Source organism: Peromyscus maniculatus, chromosome 8 (assembly GCF_049852395.1).
Source record: "Peromyscus maniculatus bairdii isolate BWxNUB_F1_BW_parent chromosome 8, HU_Pman_BW_mat_3.1, whole genome shotgun sequence".
Taxonomy (NCBI): domain Eukaryota; kingdom Metazoa; phylum Chordata; class Mammalia; order Rodentia; family Cricetidae; genus Peromyscus; species Peromyscus maniculatus.
Window position 1 is genome coordinate 59,703,498 of NC_134859.1, and position 24,794 is coordinate 59,728,291.

At 39.6% G+C, this 24,794-nt stretch overlaps 1 protein-coding gene across 1 annotated transcript; it reads right to left on the minus strand.

Moving 5' to 3' along the window:
- Positions 1-17,161: 17,161 nt before the first annotated feature.
- On the minus strand, positions 17,162-18,100 carry LOC102906606 (olfactory receptor 1496-like). The gene has a single exon (XM_006998208.1). It carries the CDS (start codon positions 18,098-18,100, stop codon positions 17,162-17,164), a length of 939 nt encoding a protein of 312 aa, XP_006998270.1.
- Positions 18,101-24,794: the final 6,694 nt, after the last annotated feature.

A 24,794-nucleotide genomic window follows, 5' to 3' on the forward strand; every position in this document is an offset into this window, starting at 1 on the left:
TCTTTCTTCTGCTTCTTCTCCATTATGATGTTCATGTCTTACTGTTGAAGAACTGCTAGGTTCTGGTGGTTCTACATTGTTCTTTATGTTGTATGTATTTTTGCACTGGTGCCTACTCATCTCTTCCTGCAATTGGTGCAAGATGTTCCTGTGTCTGAGGGAGCCGCTCTTGGTCCAATCTGTGCTGGCTATGTCTGTGTCTCAGGGGACCCCTCTTGATCCAATCAGAGCTCTTGATCCAATCAGAGCTGGTGGATTTTGTGTCTCAGGGAGCTGCTTTTGGTCTAATCAGAACTGGTAGATTGTGTGTCTTAGGGAGCTGCTAAGGTCACAGGAGATGGGTGGGTTTGGGGGAGTAAGTGGGTTTTGTAGATTTCAGGGTCAGATGGGGGTATTGGTGGGGAGGCCTGCCCTTAGGATTCTTTCCTGTTGGCCTGCAACTGGGGCAGTGATGCATGGGGGTGGGGGGACATGGGTCATGCCTCAGGGCCTAGGGCCTAGAGATAAGGCTCTTGTACTGGGAGAAGAGAAACTCACCTCCCAAACAGTAGTTTTTAAGCAGAGTGAGACAGTAGAAATCCACATACATTGAGAAGGCTCTTAAGGAGAGCATCTCAACAGATATACAACCTTCTAGAAAATTTAAACTTCATCACCCAAATTTTTATGTGTACCAATATGTGAAAATTTGGGAATATGGCAAGCAGGTGGCATATTCAATGCTTCCTTAAGCCAATAGAAAAGCAACCCACATTCCTATGCATGTTCACTCATTTTGTCTTATCTCTCTATGAAAACCTTAATTGTACCTACTATAACCAATGCCCCAACACCTCTCCTTATACTCTCCTAATTCCATGTCCTATGAGTTCACCATTGATCATGAGTCAATGGGTGACATATATAATCCCTTGCTTCATGATCATTTCATGAACTTTGTAGCCATCAGTTGTATGATGTTTTCTCTGTGATAATGAAACACAAAATTTCAACCACAGGGAATCTTGATCCTTATATATCTAACTGTTATTGAGCTCTTAGAGATGATTAACTTTTGTTTATGAATGTGGAAATTAGGATCTAAGAATGCATCCAGAATTTTAGACACTGTGCTGCCAGTCCTGGTTGTATAGAACAACCACATATTGCTTGCTAATAAATTGGTTTTAATTACTCCAAGAAGAATGTGTTTTGGTTGACACAAGAAGCAAAATTGGTTGTATGGTAGGCTCAAGTTCTGATTCAATTATATATGAGTACTGTGATGTTCACTATACATAAATAATTAAATACCCTTAGTATTTTCAGAATTATTTAAAGCAATTTATGATGCAATTTAGAACCCATAATCCTCCAAAGAAATCCTGTGCCCATATGTGCCATTACACATATGCTCACCTCCAACCATCCACATGGACCTAAGAAACAAGCTGGTGTAGCCATTCTAATATCTAACAAAACAGACTTCAAAACAAAATCAGTCAAAAGGAGTCCAGTAATCCTTGTTCCACATCTAGTATCCTCCTATGAGTGAGTACATACCATATTTGTCTTTCTGAGTCTGGGTTACCTCACTCAGGATGATTTTTTTCTAGATCCATCCATTTGCCTTCAAACCTCATGATGTCATTGTTTTTCTCTGCTGAGTAGTATTTCATTGTGTATATGTGCCATAATTTATTTATCCATTCTTCAGTTGAAGGACATCTAGGTTGTTTCCAGGTTTTGGCTATTACAAACAATGCTAATATAAACATAGCTGTGCAAGTGCTCTTGTGGTATGATTGAGCATTTCTTGGGTATATGCCCAAGAGTGGTATAGCTGGATCTTGGGGGAGATTGATTCCCAATTTTCTAAGAAAGCGCCATATTGATTTCCAAAGTGGTTGTACAAGCTTGCATTCCCACCAGCAGTGAAGGAGAGTTCCCCGAGTTCCACATCCTCTCCAGCATAAAGTGTCCTCAGTGTTTTTGTGGAACAAGGATGACTGGACTGCTACTCACATCACCAGTGAGGCTACCTGTAAAACAGGACCCCAAGAAAAACCCAGGGATCACCCAATGACGGAGAAATGGATGAGATCTACATGAACAGCCTAGACATGAGTGGGAGCAATAAACGGCGAGGGTCAAGGGAAAGAGAGCGGGAGATCCAGGCTGGATCAAGAACAGAGAGGGAGAACAAGGAATAGGAGACCATGGTAAATGAAGACCACATGAGAAAAGGAAGAAACAAAGTGCTAAAGAGGCCCACAGAAATCCACAAAGATACCCCCACAAAAGACTGCTGGCAATGGCCGAGAGACAGCCAGGACTGACCTACTCTGGTGATGGGATGGCCAAACACCCTAATAGTTGTGCCAGAAACCCCATCCAAGGACTGAGGAATCTGGATGCAGACATCCACGGCTAGGCCCCCGGGTGGAGCGCTGGGAGTCTAATTAGCGAAAAAGAGGAGGGTTTATATGAGGGAAAATTGTTGAAACCAAGGTTGGATAAAGCACAGGGACAAATAGCCAAATGAATGGAAACACATGAACTATGAACCAAAGGCTGAGGGGCCCCCAGCTGGATCAGGCCCTCTGAATAGGTGAGACAGTTGATTGGCTTGATCTGTTTGGGAGGCAGCTGTGCGGTGGTACCAGGTCCTGTGCTCATTGCATGAGTTGGCTGTTTGAAACCTGGGACTTATACAGCGACGCTTGGCTCAGTCTGGGAGGAGGGGACTGGACCTGCCTGGACTGAGTCTATCAGGTCGAACTCAGTCCTCAGGGGTGGCCTTGATCTGGAGGTGGTGGGAATGGGGGGTAGGCTGGGAGGAAGGGGAGGGAGGCAGGAAGGGGGAGACCAAGGGAATCTGTGGTTGTTATGTAGAACTGTTTAATATTGTAAAATAAAAAAATCAGTCAAAAGGGATGGGGAAAGATACTTTATGCTTATCAAAGGAAAAGTTCACTAAGATGATGTCTCAGTTCTAAACATCTATTCCCCAAATACAAGGGGACCCACATTTGTAAAAGAAAAATTACTAAAGCTTAAATCACACATCAAATCTCAAACAAACATTAATAGGGGACACTTCAACACCCTACTCTCACCAATGGACAGGTCATCTGGACAAAAAGTAAACAGAGAGAATTAACAAACAATGGTCATTGGTATCTCTTAATATCAATAGACTCAATTTGCCTATAAAAAGGCACAGGGTAACAAAACGATACATTTGTAAAAGAAACATTACTAAAGCTCAAATCACACATCAAACCCCCCACACTAATAGTGGGAGACTTCAACACCCGACTCTCACCAATGGACAGATCTGCCAGACAGAAACTTAACAGAGAAATAAGGGAAATAGCAGATGTTATGACTCAAATGGACCTAACAGACATCTATAGAACATTTCACCCAAACACAAAAGAATATACATTCTTTTCAGCACCCCATGGAACCTTCTCCAAAACTGACCACATACTCATGAACATTGATGCAAAAATTCTCAATAAAATACTAGCAAATCAAATATAAGAACACATCAAATAAATCATCCACTATGATCAAGTAGGCTTCATCCAAGAGATGCAGGGATGGTTCAACATCCCAAAATCTGTCAACGTAATCCACCATTTAAACAAACTGAAAGAAAAAAAACCACACGATCAGCATTAGATGCTGAAAAATCCTTTGACCAAATCCATCACCCCTTTATGATTAAGGTCTTAGAGAGATCAGGAATACAAGGAACATACCTAAATGTAATAAAGGCAATATACAGCAAGCCAACAGCCAACATCAAACCAAATGATGGGAAACTCAAAGCAATTCCACTAAAATCAAGAACAAGGCAAGGTTGTCCACTGTCTCCACACCTATTTCATATAGTACCCGAAGTTCTAACTAGGGCAATAAGACAACAAAAGGAGATCAAGGTGACACAAATTGGAAAGGAAGTAGTCAAACTTTTGTTATTTGCAGAAGATATGATAGTATACATAAGTGATCCAAAAATTCTACCAAGGTACCCCTACAGCTGATAAACATCTTCAGTAATGTGGCAGGATACAAGATTAACTCAAAAAAATCAGTATCCCTCCTATATACAAATAATAAATGGGCTGAGAAAGAAATTAGAGAAACATTACTCTTTACAATAGCTACAAATAACATAAAATATCTTGGGTTAACTCTGACCAAACAAATGAAAGATCTATATGACAAGAACTTTAAATTTTTGAAGAAAGTATTTGAAGAAGATATCAGAAAATGAAAAAATGACCCGTTTTCATGTATAGACAGGATCAACATAGTAAAAATGACAATCTTACCAAAAGCAATCTACAGATTCAATCTCCATCAAAATCCCAATGCAATTCTTCACAGACCGTGAAAGAATAATACTCAAATTCATATGGAAAAAAACAGGATAGCCAAAACAATCCCATACAATAAAGGAACTTCCAAAGATATCACCATCCCTGACTTCAAGCTCTACTATAGAGCTATAATGATAAAAACAGCTTGGTATTAGCATAAAAGCAGACACATTGATCAATGGAATAGAATTGAAGACCCTGACATTAATCCACAAACCTATGAACCATCTTAAACCTGTCAGAATGGCTAAGATCAAAAACACAGATGACAGTCGGGTGGTGGTGGCACATGCCTTTAATCCCAGCACTCAGGAGGCAGAGCCAGGCAAATCTTTGTGAGTTGGAGACCAGCCTGGTCTACAGAGCAAGATCCAGGGTAGACATCAAAGCTACACAGAGAAACCCTGTCTCAAAAATCTAAAACCAAATCAAAACAAAACAAAACAAAAACAAAACATAAATGACAGCTTATGTTGGAGAAGACCTGAAGAAAGGGGAACACTCTTCTACTGCTGGTGGAAGTGCAATCTTGTACAGCCACTCTGGAAATCAGTATGGCAGTATCTTAGAAAATTGGGAATCAACCTACCTCAGGACCCAGCAATCCTACTCCTTGGCATATACCCAAAAGATACTCAACCATACCACAAGGACATTTGCTCAACCTTGTTCATAGCAGCATTATTTGTAATAGCCATAACCTGAAAACAACCTAGATGCCCTTCAACAGAAGAATGGATAAAGAAAATTTAATACATTTACACAATGGAGTATTACACAGTAGGGAAAAAGGGTCTTAATGTAATTTGTAGGCAAATGGGTGGAAGTAGAAAAAAATCATCCTGAGTGAGGTAACCCAGACCCAGAAAGACAAACACAGTATGTCCTCACTTATAAGTGAATGTTAGACGCAAAGCAAAGGATAACCAGGCTACAATCCACAACCCCAGAGAAGCTAGGTAAAGAGGAGGACACTAAGAGGGACACACATGGATCACCCTGGGAAGGAGAATGGATTAAGATCTCTTGGGTAAAGTGAGAGGGGGGAATAGAGGGGATGGGATGGGAGGGGATGGGAGGTGGGAACATGGGGGAGAGACGGGGAGGGAGAGCAATTAAAGTGATATCTTGACAGAGTGTAACATTAAGGGGATGTGGAGAAAGCTACAGCCAGGGAAAACCCCAGAAGTCTCAAGATTGTCCCCAGCTAAGACAAAACAATGGTGGAGAGGGTGATTTAATCTTTCTTTGCACTCAGATTGATGCCTACTGTGATTGTTATCATAGAACCTACATCCAGTAACTGATGGAAGCAGATGCAGAGACCCACAGCCAAGCATTGGTCAAGAACCTGGAGTTCAGTTAAAGAGAGGGAGAAAGGATGAGCAAGGCAGGGCTGGCGATTGGTCAGAATCACAGTGGGAAAAACACAGAAATAGCTGACCCAAGCTAATGGGAGCTCATGGACTCTCAACTGACAGCTGGGTTCAGTCCTTGTAAGTCAGCCTTACTCAGCCTTGATGCAGGGGGAGGGACTAGGTCCATCCCCAACATGGTATGACAGTCTGTATGGACTACCCAAGGGAAGCCTTACCTCCTTAGAGGGGATGGGAGTGGGATGGGGATAGGTGTGGGGGAGTGGGAGAAGAGGAGGGAGGTGGAACAGGGGTTGTTATATAAAAAGAAAGAAAGCTTTTTAATAAAAATTATATATAAAAAACTGACAGCACAAAAAGTAAAAAAAAAACAAGGTAAACAGAAGTTCTGGAGGGGACAGACTTTATGACTCAAATGGACCTACCAAATATCTACAGAGCATTTCACCCAAATACAAAATAATATACATTCTTCTCAACATCTCATGGAACTTTCTCCAAAATTGACCACATACTCAATCACGAAGCAAGTCTCAACAAATATAAAGAAAATTGAAATAACTTCTGTATCCTTTTATACAACTACAGATTTCAACAGCAGAAATAAGAAGAATCCTACAAACTCATGGAACTGAACAACTATCTACTGAATGACTGCTGTGGCAAGGCAGAAATCAAAAAAAGTTTAAAGACTTCCTAGAATGCAATGGAAATGAGTGCACAATGTTCCCAAGCTTATGAGTCACAATGAACACAGTGCTAACAGGAACATTCATAGCACTATATGTCTTCATAAAGAAATTAGATCTCATGCTAGCAACTTAACAGCACATCTGAAAGCTATAGAACAAAAAGAAGCAAACACACTCAAGAGAAGTAGACCACAGGAAATAATCAAACAGAAGGTTGAAATCAACAATATAGAAACAAAGAGAACAACACAAAAAATGTCAGTGAAACAAAGAGTTGGTTCTTTGCAAAAATCAACATGATAGACAAAGCTTTACACAAACCAACTAAAGGGCAGAGAGAGAATATCCAAATGAACAAAATCAGAAACAAAAAGGGGAATATAACAACAGACACCAAGAAAATCCAAAGAATCATTAGCTCATACTTCAAAAATCTGTACTCAAAAAATTGGAAAATCAAAAAGAAAAGGACAATTTTCTTGATAGATACCACTCAATAAAGTTATATGAAGATCAGCTAAACAATTTAAATAGACCTATCACTCCTCAGGAAGTAGAAGCAGTCATCAAAAGTATTACAAACAAACAAACAAAGCACTGGTCCATATGGTTTTAATGCAGAAGTCTACCAGACTTTCAAAGAAGAGCTAATACCAATACTCCTCAAATTATTCCATAAAATAGAAACAGAAGGAACATTGAAGAGCTCATTTTATGAGGCCACAATCATCCTAGTACCCAACCACAGAAAGACTCAAAAAAGAAAGAATTACAGACCAATTTTTATCATGCACATAGATGCAAAAATATTCAAGAAATTTCTTTGCAAACTGAATTCAAGAACATATGAAAAAGATCATCCACCATGATCAAGTAGGCTTCATCCCAGAGATGCAGGGATGGTTCAACACATGAAAACCTCTCAGTGCAATTCAACACATAAACAAACTAAAAGAAAGAAAGAAAAACCCACATGATCACATCATTAGATGGTGAAAAAGCCTTTGACAAAACCCAACATCCCCTCATAACAAAAGTCTCAGAGAGATCAGGGATGGAAGGGACATATGTACACATAATAATAGCAGTATACAGCAAGCCTATAGCCAACATCAAATTAAATGGAGAGAAACTCACAGCAATTTCACTAAAATCAGGAACAAGACAAGGATGTCTATTCTCTCCATTCAAACAGTACTTGAAGTTCTAGTTAGAGCAATAAGACAACTAAAGGAGATCAATGGGATACACATTGGAAAAAAGATGGCCACCATATTATTATTTGTAGATGATATGATAGTATACATAAGAGAACCCCAAAATTCTACCAGGGAACTCCTATAGGGGACTCCTACAGCTAATAAACACCTTCAGTGAAGTAGCTGAATATAAGAGTAGCTTTTAAAAATCAGTAGTCCTCCTATATACAAATGATAAATGGACTGAGAAAGAAGTCAGGGAAATAACACCCTTCACAATATCCACAAACAATATAAAAGGTCTTGGTGTAACTGTGACCAAGCAAGTTAAAGACCTATATGGCAAGAACTTCAAGTCTTTGAAGAAAGAAATTAGAGAAGATATCAGAGGATGGAATAATCTCCCATGCTCATTGATCTTTAGGATGAACATGGTAAAAATTGCTATCTACAGATCTCAAACTGATACACAGATTCAATGCAATCCCCATTCAAATCCAAAACAAATTCATTATGGGCCTTGAAAAACAATATTTAACTTCATATGTAAAAAAATAAAAAACCCAGAATAGCTAAAATAGTCCTGAAAAATAAAAGAACTTCTAGAGGTATCACCAGCTCTGATTTCAAGCTGTACTACAGAGATATAGTAATAAAAACCACATTATATTAGCAAAAAACAGATATTTTTGCCAATATAATTGATCATAGGTTGATCAATGGAATGGAATTAAAGAGACAGAGATGTAAGTTCACAAATCCATGGTCACCTGATTTTTGACAAAGAAGCCAAAAATATACAATGGAAAAAAGAAGGCATTTTCAACTAACTACTATCTTCAATCAATTGGTGAGAGTGGCAAATGATACTGGTCTAATTGGATGAAGGCATGTAGAAAATGCAAACAGATCCATATATATCACCTTGCACAAAATTCAAGTCTAAGGAGATCTAACACCTCAGTTTAAAACCAGGTGTACTTAACCTGATACAAGAGGAAGTGGGGAATAGTCTTGAATGCATTGGAACAGGAGACAACTTCCTGAACAGAACACCAATAGGGTAGGCACTAAGATCAACAATTACTAAATGGGACCTCACAAAACTGAAAAACTTTTGTAAGGCAAAGGACACTGTCAATAGGACAAAACTGCAGCCTATAGAATGGAAAAGATTTTCACCAACTACATGTCTGACAGAGGGCCAATAATCCAAAATATACAAAGAACTCAAGAAATTATATGTCACCAAACCAAATAATTTAATTAAAACATGGAGCTCTTGAGGGAAAGGTGTCCTGGCCATCAGAAGCCAGGCTATGCCTAAAGCTTGGAAGGGAAAGCTATTCTGGCTGTCAGAAGCAAGGCTATACCTGTAAGTGTTACAGCTCTGAATGGAAAGGTATCCTAGCCTTTGGGAGCAGGCTATACCTATAGCTCAGAAGAGAAAGGTATTCTGGCCATCAGAAGATAGGCTATACTTACAGATCTGATGGGAAAGGTATCCTGGTTGTCAGAAGCCAGACTATACCCGTAAGTGTTACAGCTCTGAAGAGAAAGGTATCCTGACTGTGCAAAGCCAGGCTATACCTAAAGCTCTGTTCTGGTGAGGGATGGTTTCCCAGCAGGAATGTAGCAATCCTTCTCCTCTCTGAGAGAGCCATCACAGCTCAGTTCTGCTTCCCTCTGCTAAAGGGGTTTCCTCGTGGAGATGTCTGTTGCCTCTCTGCTCCACTCTGCTAAGGGGTCCACCTCTATCCCTGAACCCTCCCTCCCCCTCCCACAGAGATGAAGCAATTCTCCTCCTGCTCTGGTGGAAATTGTTACTTCTCTGCTCCACTCCACTCTAGCAGAAGAAGGTCTTCACTCCAAACTCATTCAAAAGATTTATTGGGAGGAAGGAATCCTTTATTCCAAGGAAGAATTCCAGGAGAGTGGCTGCCTCTGCCAGGGCAGAAAAGGTAGCTGCCAGGTGAACAGGTACAGGGATTGTATAAGGCTTCTTAGGGGCAGAGTTTTTCCAAGGTTAAGAGTTTCAGGGTGGGAAATGGTCAAATTTCAATCCCTGAGCTTGGACAAGTTCAAAGATTGGCTAGACTTTGTGCTCAGGGATTGGTTGGTTTTCATGCTGAGTTTGTCAGGGGCAGAGTGTATTTCTTTGGCTCTGGTTTTAGGGCCAGGGTGTGTTTCTTTCACTGGCTCTGGTTTCAGGGTCAGGTTGTGTTTCTTTCGCTGGCCCTTTTACCCTGCAGTACAGATCTAAATAAAGAATTCTCAAAAGAGGGCGGCTAACAGTGGGAGCAGGTGCTGTCTCTGACTCTTTTGCCTGCTTTGGGATACTTTTCATCCTACTGGGTTGCCTGGTTCAGCCTTCATACAAAGGGAGGTGCCTATTCTTACTGAAACTTGATATGCCATGTTTGGTTGCTATTCCTGGGAGGCCTGCCCATTTCTGAAGGGAAATGGAGGAGGAGTGAATGGGGAAGGGTAGGTTGGGAGGAACATTTGGAAGGAGGAGGGAAGTGATGTAATATATGAAAGAAGAATAAATTATATATATATTTACACCACTTCTCTCCTTTTTCTTTCTGCCTTCTACCCCTTCTGTATCTCATACCCTCTCAGAAATTCATGTTTTCCTCCTCTTCATTAACCTTCACTAGTGCACATACATATAAATGAAACCCACTGAGTCCATTCAGTATTGCCTACATGAATATGCTTCTTGGACTGACCACTTGATATTGGATATCCCGTCAGGGGGCTTATCACTGAGGAAGATGAACGTTACCTCTCTCAGCAATTGTTAATTACCCACAGCTCTTCATCTAGGTATGGGGTTGTACAAGATTTCCACCATCTTAAGTGGGATGTCAACTGCTGCTGGAAGTGTTCAAGCTAGAATTTTTAATGGGCTTGATCTTGTGCAAGATTTGTGCAGGTGACCAGGATTGCTGAAAGTTCCTGTTTCCAACAGCTATGTTGTCACCAGAGGCCAGCATCCCATCATCTTCCTCCCCATCCTTTTGCTCATACAATCTTTCTACCTCTTCTTCCATGATGCTCCCTGAACTTTGGAGAATGAATGGTCCATATAAGATCCTATCTATGGCTGCATATTTGTCATGGTTTGAATATGAATGTCCCCCTTAGACTCATGTGGCCCATAGGGAGTGACACTATTAGGAAGTGTGACCTTTGTGGAGGAAGTGTGTCACTGTGGAGGTGGGCTTTGGGGCCTCCTATGTTCAAGCTAAGCCCAGTGTGGCAGTCTCTTCTGCTGCCTGCAGATCCAGATGTAGAACTCTCAGCTCCTTTTCCAGCACCATGTCTACCTGCATGCCACCATGCTTCTTACCATGATAATAATGGACTAAATCTCTGAAATTGTAAGCCATCCTCAATTAAATGTTTTCCTTCATAAAAGTTGCAGTGGTCATGATGTCTTCTCACAGCAATAGAAACCCTAATTGAGACAGTACTCATAATCACTTATTCTCAGCAATTGAACAGTTGTTTGCCCCAGGATTAACTAATACCAACTATGATAAGAAGCTCTTCTGCCCAAGACTAAGAGCAACACAAATATATAGTCAAAAACATAAATATACAGAAGTTAGTTTGACAACATGACCATTTCCATATGGCTTTTTAAGGCATCTAAGTGAAATTTCAGTCATGCCATATCCAGTTTTTACATTTGCTTTCAATTCCAGATAATCTCCACACAATAGCAAGCACCAATCATTCATTTCTGTTGTTGAACAATGTCTCATTGAATGAGTATAATACATTTTATTTATCTGATCATTATTTGATTTCTAATTCTACTTTGTGAACATTATAAATTGTACATGCATGAGTGCTAACACAAAACCATTTGCTTGAATCCTATAACTGTTGTAGCTATGTGTTCAAGTTTACAATTTCCCTGTCATGTGGTAACACTATGCTCAAATTTTTGAGGAACTGTCAAATAATATTTTTACTGGAGTAGCTGTAATATTTCATAGGCCCATCATTGATGTGTGCAAATTCCATTTCCTCTTCAGGGTCTCACTGTGCAGCCCACATTGGCATCACATAGTCTATAGCCATGCTGACCACACAGGGTCTCACTGTGCAGCTGTGTTGACCTCATAGGGTCACACTACAGCAAGAGATCCTCAGACAGTGGGGAAACATCACACAGCATTTCCCCTTTTTGTCTAAATAAAGAAGAAATGTTTTAACATAGTAAAACTATATACAATAAGAACAATTATCAGGTAAGAATTATATTTACAATGTCTGGTCTATCGTATTTGGGAAATTCAGAGAAAATATTCCATTATCTATCCAATCTTGGTGAGTCAAAGTTTTGCACCTAATTTACTTTCTATCCTAACTTGTATTACCAACACAAAACTATCTTTTTAGACCTCCAAACATTTTCTTAGACAAACAACTTAAGCTTTTATGTCTCTCAACCTTATGTACTTTACATCTCTCTTGTGAGTTTTCTTTCTGAAATTGGTAACAAGAAAAACTGTAGCTGCAACTACCTAATCTTTAACCCCATCAAAGACCAGAGAATGATAAAATATTACCTGATTAAACAGGAAGTGCAGAGCAAGCTACTTCAAAAACTAAGAAAATGACAGAGACATCTGGCTGCATGGACAGTCAACAAAGTTCATCTAAAACATTGTGGCATCCACCTTTGGCCTACAGGCCTAGAATATCTGACAGACTTTTCTGTGAAGCAAGAATTTTGAAGGACTGTAATACCTTGTCTTGGCAAAGTTCAGGAGTTACCTTCTTTTGTGTCCTGTTTGTCCAGTTCTTTCAGTGGACCAGGAAAGGGCAGTTCTTTACCCAGTGGCTTATTGGCCACAAATGAAAGCAAACACCATATGGAGGTTCTTTGATGCCCATTATCCTCGTTTGAAGTGAATTGGTGCTGCTGGAAGTAGATGTGTCTCACTTTCATGAAAACTCTTATGTTATTAAAACATTTTAAACCCATATTTTGTAGGTCTTGGAAGTGTTTGAAGACTATTTAAAATATATCTTTGACCTTGAAAACATACCTAACATGACTATAAATTTGATAGTTGTATATGACTATTAACCTTTCTTTATTATCCTAAATAGCTTTCAAGGAATAAAACTTTACATTACATTTTCAAATGAGCTGCATAGGTACTGCTGTGGGATGGTCTGTATGTCAAATCTGTTGCTCTGATTGGTCAATAAATAAAACACTGATTGGCCAGTGGCCAGGCAGGAAGTAGGTGGGACAAGGAGAGAGGAGAATAAGGGGAAGCAGAAGGCTGAGGGAGACACTGCCAGCCACAGCCATGACCAGCAGCATGTGAAGACGCCGGTAAGCCACCAGCCACGTGGCAAGGTATAGATGTATGGAAATGGATTAATTTAAGCTATAAGAACAGTTAGCAAGAAGCCTGACACGGCCATACAGTTTGTATGCAATATAAGTCTCTGTGTTTACTTGGTTGGTTCTGAGAGGCTGTGGCACTGGCGGGTGACAAAGATTTGTCCTGACTGTGAGCAAGGCAGGAAAACTCTAGCTACAAGGTATAATACCTTAAGCAAGAGTAGAAACATATATAAAGCATAACAAAAATAACCTTAAATTTGTATAAATATACAAAATCCATACCAATGTAAAATATTTGAGACTGGTAGCTGTTCAAAATTAGACGCAACAATCCACTTTTTTTAACTCATCATTTCTATACTATTCCCTTTTCTTCCTTAAGAAAGAGATTCTTGAATCTAATCGCTTTTGTTTAATTTCTTCTCTGACCATGAGCAATAATAACTTGTAACCAACCCCCTAAATGATGACAAAGATACATAACCCACCAAATGACCAAAAACCACCCACCCCACCTCTTGGGAAATTTCTTGCCATGTTCTCTAGACTGCTTCCTGCTGTCTGGGGGTGACAGCATCTTTAGGGGATGCTGAGAAAATTGAGATGATGGTCAAGTTCTGGGAGAGCTAACTGCATTATTTTTTTGTTTAGTGTCTGTGTGATGGAAAAGTGTAGAGCTTATCTGAAGTCTGGGCTGGATAGTATGTGAGGCTGAACCATCTCAGCTAGCAGCTTTGAAGTTGTGCATAGACTGGTTTAATTCAGCAGTCCCTTTCATAATCCAATGTCTCTCAGCAGGTGCTGTTAGCTCACCTGCATTCAAAAAATTCAAAGTCAACAAAACACCATTACAGGATCTAGATGCCCTGTGTATTTTCTATCTTTACAGGGCCTTTTCTCTTGTATTACTTTACTCCCTCTTTAAAGACTTTACTATTTTTACACTATTCTTATGACTGTCTATACCCACTTTTTATTCTATCTGTTTAAAGGTTTTCTCAGTCTGAACAACTTTTCTATGCTCCTGCTGCCTTATCTGATCATATGAACCAAATCTTAGACTGTCGTGCTAGCCACTGCACAGCTCAGCTTTGTATGTGGCACTGGTGCATGATGCTGCTGATTGCTTCAACCTTCAAGCAGCTGCTGGTAGCCATGCTTCTATTTGCTGAGCACTGGCCTGCCTGAGAGACTGCAGGACTAGGAAGCCATGTCTGGCTTCTTGTCTAGAACGTTTCTCAGATTTCTCATGAACTATGTTTAGATATTAAAGCCTCCATGTTGGATGCCATATGCAGACAGATTTTTCTTTGTGCCACCAGCTCACAAATAATTCATGGAAGACTTATATTAATTATGAAAGTTCAACCTTAGCTTAGGTTTGTTCCTAACTAGCTCTTATAATACAAATCTACCCATAATTTTAAATCTATCACATGGCTAGACACTTCAGATACCTCAGTTCCCTGTAGTGCACATCCTGCTTCCTCTGTGCTGAATGGTGAATCTCTCTTGTGCCTTGATTCTTCCTACTACTTATGGATGTAACCAACTGTTTTATTAAATAAGAAACACAGAAATAATGCAAAAGAGAAAGCCGAGAGGTCAGAGCTCAGAGCCAAAATCTCACCCTTCCGCCTGCGGTGTCCCAGCTTCCCGAATGAGGGCTCCTTTTCCTGTCTGTTAGTCTATTTAAAGAGACAGAACAAGCCACAGCTATCTCACCTCACCAGTTCCTCAGCTGGTCTTGTTTCCTCAGACTGGAAGCTTCTGTGTCCTCATCCCAATAGCTCTCAGCTGAACTGTGTTGCTCCAAAGCCTGAAAGCTTAACCAGCCAAATGCTTCTAGTTTCTGGTCCTCACGCCTTATATATCTTTTTGCTTTCTACCACCACTCCCTGGGATTAAAGGCTGGCTTTCTGGGATTAAAGGCGTGTGCCACCACCGCCACACTCTTGCTATGGCTCTAATAGCTCTGACCCCCGGACAACTTTATTTATTAACATACAATCAAAATCATATTTCAGTATAATTAGATTACCACCACAACTACTTCCTCTCTTTTTGCCTGGAAGTCCCACCTATACCTCCTGCCTAGCTATTGGCTATTCAGATCTTTATTTAACCAATTACAACAGTATGTCTTCATACAGTATACAAATATCCCACAACAGAGTCTCACTGTATAGCTTGGGTTGACAACACAGGGTCTTCTTATGCAGCTATGTTGACCTCACAGAGTCACACTGTGTGGCTCCGCTGGCCTCACATGTCTCACTGTGCAACCGGGGTTGACCTTACATTTGCACTCATACTTCTGCCAGAGCCTCATGAATGCTGGGATCACAGGTGTGGTTCATCACACCTAGCTTGATTTCTATCTTTTTGTTAAGTTTTCAGTTAACCTCTCTTGTTCCCCCTCTCCTTTTCTCTTTATATTACTTCCAATCTGACATAGTCCATCTTCTACATTTTATATTGTATTCATCACATTGTATTATGTTAATACAACTGTATAATTTATGTGTCACTTAAAAAATTTAAATATGTTTAAGGAGATATTCATTCTAGGCTATCTTTTTGCACTGTGGTACTCCTTTATATTGCTCAGCAGAACTTTTGTTTTCTTCCTGTAGCTCTTACACTCAATGCTATTGAATACAGAATCTGTTTCTGTCTTTTAAACCTTGTTTTTCACATGTTGAGGAAAGTCTTGTAATTTTCATATTATCTATCTTGTCCCTGATAATTCTGTTATACCATGACAATATCAGAGTTTAGCTGTGACAACAACTGGTGCTAATTAGCTACATGGGGAAAAAGTTATAAATTTTCTTAGGATGATATTCAATAAAAAGGTAAATTCAGAATTCTAGGAGCTATTATGCACTTTTGTAAATATATGTATGTACAGAGACATGGTTACGCACATCATTGGGTAGGAGATGACATTATAATTCAAGAAACAAGATAAAGGACAAAGAGAAGACTATGTGGGAACTAAAGAGTTCAAGGATTCCATGTTCCTATTAAAGTTTATGCAGAGGCTCAAGAGGTAATGGTCACGAGGCAGTAAGATGCCCTAGAGGCAAGATTAGCTACTCTTGGAGATGAACATTGAAGGGAAGTCAGTGGAATATAAAGACTGGGTTGTTTTTTTTTTATGTTATCACCTACCAAACGAAACAGAGGAAATCAAGGGAACAAGGTTATTTCATGCCATGGTGAGGCAAAGAATATACAGAAATAAAGAAACATTGCTTCTTCTAAAGTACAGAAATGAGACAAAAGAGTGGAAGTGCTCTATGATCTCATACACAACCAACCATTGCCCCTTGCTCTGAGCTGGGAAGTTATTGAGCCTCATATTCTTTATTATGTAAAACAGAACCTTCACTATCTCTCCTTGAGATTGTCACAAAGGTAAAATAAAGCCATCCACTATAAACAGCAAATTTAGAAAGTAAAAACATAAATGAATCGTTACCAGCTTCTAGCTTGCTTTCTTCTTTCCCTCATCTTAGAGAAGTAAATTGAATGGTCCCTGGTTATTAGTCAATTTCAAATTAACAGCAAAATTATATAAAAAGGACACTGTTGTACAAAATGATTACCCCAAGTTTGTCCAGGGTCAAGAGAAGTCAGGAAAGATAATAAAGGCATAAAAATAAGAAGGGGATTTAAGAGAAAAAATAGTGTCAAAATCGGTGTGGTGAACCTCTAGGAAATATTAGAAGGAAGCTGGATGTTGGGGAAGATTTCATTGTTAGTGAGAGTCATAAATCCATTGCTTAAACTATTTTAATTGATACGTCGGTGAACACAGAACTCAGGGTAAATGATAAAATGTTGTAGGAACTTAAGAATGTAAGGAATGGAGATCATATTAGACAGAACCTCTTCCACTCTGCATTTCCAGGATAATTTATGCAAGGTATGGAGGAAGATATAGTCAGCTATCAAAGACAATCTTTCCTACTTTGACTGCTTCACTACACTTCATCACTTTCTTGTATTGAACAGTTATGTAGCATGTCTTTTTCATGTAGGTTCTATAATGAAAGACAACATCTGACATAAAATATTAACATCATTATGCTTATTACATAAAATTAGGTAAAAATCACAAGTGCTACCATTACAAAGAGATCTTCTTAGTGTAGAAAATTCTTATTAGGGCCTCCTTTATGTCTTTGTTCCTCAGGCTGTAGATGAAGGGATTCAGCATGGGAGTCACTACTGTGTACATCATAGCCACGACAGTCTCTTTCACAGTAGAGTTATTAGCTGGTGGACATAAGTATAAACCAATAACTGTCCCATAGAACAGAGACACCACAGACAGGTGGGAACCACAGGTGGAGAAGACCTTGTGGATGGTCTGAGTAGAATGAACCTTGAGAATAGAAAAAACAATCTTTGCATAGGACATAACAATGAGTAGGAATGGTATGATACCTATGAGACAGCTCATGATAAATATCATTAACTCATTAATGTAAGTGTCTGAGCAGGCCAGCTTTAGGAGAGCCAATATGTCACAGAAAAATTGGAGAATCACATTGTTCTCACAAAAAGACAATCTAGCCATGAGTAGTGTGTGCATCGTTGCATTGAATGCGGCCAGCAACCACAGTGGCAGCAATAGACTCACACAGAGCTTAGGACTCATGATGCTGGTGTAATGAAGGGGGAAGCAGATGGCCACATAGCGGTCATAGGCCATGGCCACAAGAAGGAAGCTCTCCATGTCTCCAAAAAAAAATAGAAAGTACATTTGTGTCAAACAACCCATGTAAGTGATGGATGGGTCCTGGCTCTGCATGTTCTGCAACAGTTTGGGCATTGTGACACAGGAGAAGCAGAGGTCAGAGAAGGACAAGTTGCTGAGAAACAAGTACATGGGTGTGTGGAGATGGGAGTCCAGTAGAATGAGGATGATGATGATGAGGTTTCCCAGGATGGTGGTGAGGTACATGGCCAGGAACAGGGCATAGAACAGGTGCTGGTGCTCTGGGGGGATGGGCAGGCCAAGGAGGAGGAACTGGGAGATGATAGTCCGGTTGTTTCCAGTCATGATCCAGCTCCTATGACTTTAAGAAAAATAACTGTTTTGTAAACTCCCTATGGTTGAGCCTATATGAGTTAGAGCAATTCTACTCCTTAATCACATTTGTTTACTTTAGGAAGAATTCTTTTCTTTTCTTATATTTTATAATTTTTATATTCTTTGCTTTGCTATAGCATGCAATGACCTTAATCTCTTAACTTCTTCAGTTGTCCTTGCTAGGTGAGACATGCTAACCCAGTCCTATATACTCTGCTGACACTTCCCCAATCTATCTCCATGTCCCAGTGAAAACAGACATGTTTCTGAGACACACATGGTGTGTTGCATGTTCTTCAGTAATTAATCTTACTTCCATCAAAGTTATTGTAATCTCTACATCCAGATATGTTTAGTCATTATAGCCATAAATGGCTTCTCTTAATGTTGCAATAGAAAGCTCTAATAGTCTAGTAGTGTCTAATCACTACTAATTTCTTGTGATATGCATAATGTATTAGCATATCTCTTTCCTGCCTGCCTGCTTATTCTAGGCAAGTGTAGTTCACCCCATTCTGTAGATTTTTTTTCTGTTAATTTTCTTAAAGGATTTTTATAACCCAATCCTCTTAATTCTGAATCCCAAGAAGAACACATATACTTTAATGTGTTATATCACCAATTAAAAGTCAGATATATTGTCTCTATAACCTACAGAATTCACTACCTCAGCTGACAAATCATCTTCTATGTTTTCCCCCACAGGCATCTGAAGTTCAGTGCATCCCAAGAGAAAAATCAATCCTCTTTCTCCCAATATCTTCTGTTTCCCACATCTCTTATTTCTTATAATACAATAAAATTAATTGAAGATCCATTATATGAGTCTTATTTCATTTTTATTTTTTCTTACCTTAAACTCTAATCAAGCACAACATATAGTTTCTCTTCTTCATCCTCTTCTTACCCAGGCATTTAAAACCATTTAATCATATTCTTAGAAATGGATGCCATTATTTCCTGCCTGAAATATTGAAGTCAGCATTCAGTTGCAACCCATGTCCCATGTCTAAACACTAGTTTCTTCAGTATGCTTAACCCACACAGGCATTCTGAGATGAAAATACAGTCCTCTCTTTCCAAATTCATTCTTCAGATGATCCTCTTGTTCTTAGGACAAAATTCCTATCATGTGCACAAATGGTGCTTGCTTATCTGACTTTTACCAACCTCTACAACACAGTATGGACTCAGACATTGCCTGCCGTCTTTTCTTCAGAAATGCTGTGCTTCAAATTGAAGTTTGTGCATCCATCATTTCTGATTTGATCCTCATTTTATCTATTACATGCTTTCCTCTGTGGTGTGGCTTGTCCCACTTGTGTTTCCACAATATGATATGTCATATGCTAAGATAAACCTTCCTTGTGTCTACACACAATAAGAAATACTACCCTGTTCCCTCTGCATCTTGTCCTAATCTCACAGCTACCAATGGCCCTGATTTCTGGTTCACAGCTATTGTTGCCAGATTGTAACTTCATGTAAGGAAGGTTGTACCTGCCCACATACTGCAGCAAGGCCAGCCCTGCCTGGATGTGATTCAGAGTCCATGAAGATTTCCTGGGTCAAATTTAATGCTGAAATGCACACTAAATCCAAATAATTACTCTTTTTCAATCTCTCCCAGAATATAAAGTCACTAAACTTGAAATTTTAGCATGAAAATTTGATACTCTGTGATTAGCTTTACAGATATAACTGTGTGTTCATGAAAAGTATTAGGCTGGGTAAGACAATATGCTCTTTTTAATAATACTGACTCATAACTTCTATGCTTTGATTCATATGTTCCCTCTGATAGGGATGTAGGAAAATAAATATGATGAACATTTTATGAAATAGTAGTTATTTTTATCCTTCTCTTGACTTAATCTTCAGATATCCACATCTAACTTTATGGTTAATTATTATAGGAACTGGTCTAGTTCCTGATAGCAATTTTGATCAAATTATAGTTCTGGAAATTTCAATGAAGGTTATTAACTTTTAAATTAGTAATTAACTTTTAATAATTATAAACTAACTAACCATTCAGTTATGATCCTCATATGAGCAACTGGTGGAAGAAATAGAAAAACTACAGTCTCTTAAGAACCCTCATCCAGACTGCCTTGGATTTCAGACAGTAATCTCCACTCTTCCAAGGAATTCAAGTTTGCATCTATTGGACTTATCAATTCTCAATTGTGTGGGCTGTATCTTTAAAACAGTTCCTTGTCTTGTTCTGTTTTCTTCTAGATAACTCTGCCTACTGAACACTAGTCTATATCAAAGCTGGCAAAGAAGTCAAGGAGAAGCACAAAGAGATGTGGGAACTGGGCCTGAGTGTTTAGCTCAGTGGTACTATAGTTGTCTAGCATGCCCAAGGCCCCAAGTTTGACCTCTAACTGAAAAAACAGAAGAAAATGAACAACACACAGAGAAGGGGGAAATCCTTCCATGACACTTTCTGACTGAGTCCAGCTGCTGGAGTCTCCATCCTGCTGATGGTCACTTGGGCAGCTGCACTAACTGTTTAGCACTTGGATATTATGTTTGGTGACAATGGGAAGAGCAATACAGGAGAAATCATGTGCCTAGTTTCTCATAATTATTCCTATTCTGTGAATGAGTGGGGCCCATGTCTTATATAGATGTTGTGGTATATTTTGATCACAGTCTTACCCTTCTGAGACTGACAATAAAGTTTACTTTGAATTAGAGGGCAGAGCTGGCTACTAGCTGACCAAAATTAGCCTGAGAAGTTTTGGAGGACTGAGGACATATAGAGAGACACAGTAAGTAGTAGAGAGGGGTGTAGAAAGATTCAAAGCCATTATTTCTAGACTCTCGTCTAATCATTCAGGTTCTAACTTTTATATCTGACTCCTGAATTTTTATTGAAAAAGAATAATTGGTATAATAAGTGCATCATGAAGGCCTACATGCAGAGATTATAAAGCACAGGTCACCTTTGAAGCCTGGTGCTTCTGACCAATAGACTTCATTTCTTTGATTCTAGACCTGAATAGCAGATGAGAATCTCCCGTGGAAATGGTTCTACCAGTTAACATATGTGCAACTCACCCAGGTTTCTCTGAAAACACTGACTCTTGTTTTGAAGCTGATATTCAACTTTATAAATGCACACTCAGATGATGTCAATATTCTGGTCGATCGGATCAGTAAGGAACAAGTACATGCATTACTTGCAGCTACAGAATTCTGAGCTCTTTTGGATAGGGTATCTGTTCAAAATTTACTAACTTTCCAAAGCTAAAGATGTACTAAAAGAAGACTTAACAATTCCAGCATTGTCCCTACCCTCTAAAGAGATATTATTAAGTTGAAATGGAAAAAGAATTACCCTGTAAGTAATTGTAATAAGCTTGATCATTACCAAAATGATTATCAAAGCAGCTGTGGAACAAGGTATTTCTACAGTATGGCAAAATGTTGCAAAGTATGGAAATTGCAAAGGGTGTTATCATACCTGAAAGCCGCCAGTCATACTATCACAAATCTGGAAGATCCATAAGTTGGAGACAGTAAGGAACCTCCTGACAATTTATCTAAGATGGTTGAAGGTATATTAAGGTCCCTGCTTCAGACTCTGTCACCTTTATTCACTATAGGCACAGGAAAGAAGAGCCTCTGTAGTCAACACCTTCTTACATGTCCCCTTCTAGCCATCTTTGGACCCAAGAGGTTCTGTATCTCAAAGGAGTCCAGATCCTGCATAACTCATTAAAGATACAGTAATTGCCAAGGACCTATCTAGGACCAATTTTCTCAGTTCCCTGAGGTGGGGGCTGATGATGGCTGGTGATCACTCCTGAATATACTTACAGGGAAGGTGGAATCGAAAAGAACATTGATTCATACCTACCATACGCCTGATGTTGAATGGACAGGATTAATTTATAACTCCAGTTTAGATATTTATGTAGGCTAAGGGTGGGCTGTTTGAAAACCACTGAAGTAATGTAAATGCTTTTTTTTTTTAAAGAAATTTGCTGCTTTGATCTTGACTATCAATTTGTGGGGATGAAGTTGTTCATGGAATTCTTTTGTTACTCTCTAAATTTCCTTGGTATATATAACATGCCTCCTCATTCATTTATCATCCTAGTGACTTACTTCCCTTTTTTCATTTTCACATTGAGCTAATGGATTTTTTTTAAATTTTTATCTCTCTATTAAAAGGACCAGGTTTTGGTTTCATTGACTTCTTTCAATATTTGGTCTTCAATTTCAACTGATTCCTACTGTGTGTGTGTGTGTGTGTGTGTGTGTGTGTGTGTGTGTGTGTGTGTGTGTCTGTGTGTGTTGTATCCAATGTATGTGCATATGCACGTAATTTCTTTTTCCCTGCTTCCTTTGAGTTTAAGGCATTATTCTTTCTCTAGGTTCCTACCACAATTAACTATAGATCTTTATCTTTTCCAAAGTGTGTATACTCCATCATAAATTTCTCTCAAAATGCTATATTTGATGTTTTCCCCAAAATTTTTTTAAAATTTATTTTATAATTTTATTTTATTTTACATATCAGCCACAGATTCCTCTGTCCTCTCTCCTCCAGCCCCTCCCCCTGCCCTCTCCCCAGCTCCCCCCATTCCCATCTCCTCCAGGGCAAGGACTCCCCTGGGGATTCAGCTCAGCCTGGTAGATTCAATCGATGCAGGTCCAGTCCCCTCCTCCCTTTGCCCAGGGTGAGCAAAGTGTCCCTGCATAGGCCCCAGGTTCCAAACAGCCAGCTCATGCACTAAGGACAGGTCCCCGGTCCCACTTACTGGGAGCCTCCCAAACAGTTCAAGCTAATTGACTGTCTCACTTATCTAGAGGGCCTGATCCAGTTGGGGGCTCCTTAACTATTGGCTCATAGTTCATGTGTTTCCACAAGTTTGGCTATTTGTCCCTGTGCTTTTTCCAATCATGATCTCAACAATTCTCGCTCATACAATCCCTCCTCTTTCTTGCCAACTGGACTCCCGGAGCTTCTCCTGGGGCATGGCTGTGGATCTCTGCATCTGCTTCCATCAGTCATTGGATGAGCATTCTAGCATGAGTTATGGTGTTTGGCCATCTGATCACCAAAGTAGATCAGTTCAGGCTGTCTCTCAACCATTGCCAGTAGTCTATTGTGGAAGTATCTTTGTGGATTTCTGGGGACCTCTCTAGCACTTTGCTTCTTTCTATTCCCATGGGGTCTTCATTTATTGTAGTCTCTTTTTCCTTGTTCTTTCTCTCTGTTCTTGATCGAGCTGGGATCTCCTGCTCCCATAATGTAGCAGGAATCTTAGAAGGTCTTATTAATAAAATCAAACCCAGAGCCAGTATTGGTGTGAATGCTGGAAGATCAGAGAAGCAGAACAAGCCACAGCTTCCTCACCTTGACAGTTCCTCAGCTGATCCTATTTCCTCAGACTGAAAGCTTCTGTGTCCTCATCCCAATGGCTCTCAGCTGAACTGCTGCTCGAAAGCCTGAAGCTTAACCACCTAAAGCTTCTGGCTTCTGGTCTTCATGCCTTATATACCTTTCTACTTTCTACCATCACTCCCTGGGATTAAAGGCTCACTTTCTGGGATTAAAGGCATGTGTCATTGTACTTGGCTGTATCCTTGAACACACAGAGATCCAGGTAGATCTCTACCTCTGGATAGCTAGAATTAAAGGTGTGTGCTACCACTGCCTATCCTCCATGTTTAATATTGTGGCTATTCCCTTCTGTGACCCCAGATAAGTTTATTAATGTGCACAGTATTTTGGGGAACACAATACTATCCCACCCTAAGCTCTCTTTCCCTCAAAACTTGCCCTTCATTACCTCTCCTTGTGTCCAGTTTGCTCATGTAGATCTCATCCATTTCTCTGTCGTTGAGCGATCCCTGTGTCTTTCTTAGTGTCCTGTTTTCTAGGTAGCCTCCCTGGAGTTGTGAGTAGCAGTCTAGTAACCCTTTGTTGTACATCTAGTATCCTCCTATGAGTGAGTACATACCATGCTTATCTTTCTGAGTCTGGGTTACCTCACTCAGGATGATTTTTTTCTAGATCCATCCATTTGCCTGCAAACCTCATGATGTCATTGTTTTTCTCTGCTGAGTAATACTCCATTGTGTATATGTACCACATTTTATTTATCCATTCTTCAGTTGAAGGGCATAGAAACAGAAGGAACATTACCAAACTCCTTCTATGAGGCTACAATTACCCTGATTCCCAAGCCAAACAAAGATGCAACAAAGAAAGAGAGCTACAGACCATTCTCCCTCATGAACATTGATGCAAAAATACTCAATAAAAAACTGGCAAACAGACTCCAAGAACACATCAAAACAATTATCTACCATGATCAAGTAGGCTTCATCCCAGGGATGCAAGGGTGGTTCAACATATGAAAGTCCATCAATGTAATACACCATATAAACAAACTGAAAGAAAGAAAACCACATGATCATCTCACTAGATGCACCACATGGAGAAAGAGATGGGTAGATGCCAGTGCAAAAATACAGTCAACAACATAAAAACCAATATGGCTCCATCAGAAGCTACATCAGCAAGACCTGAACATCCCAACACAAAAAAAAACCAGAAGATATCTACCATAAAAATGTCTTTAAGAAGATATTAGAGATCTTGAGGACCCACACAGCCTGGAGCAGTGGAGCGGTGAAT

Excerpts from the sequence above, each read along its gene's own strand:
- LOC102906606 (XM_006998208.1), bottom strand. The coding sequence starts at position 18,100 with ATGACTGGAAACAACCGGACTATCATCTCCCAGTTCCTCCTCCTTGGC.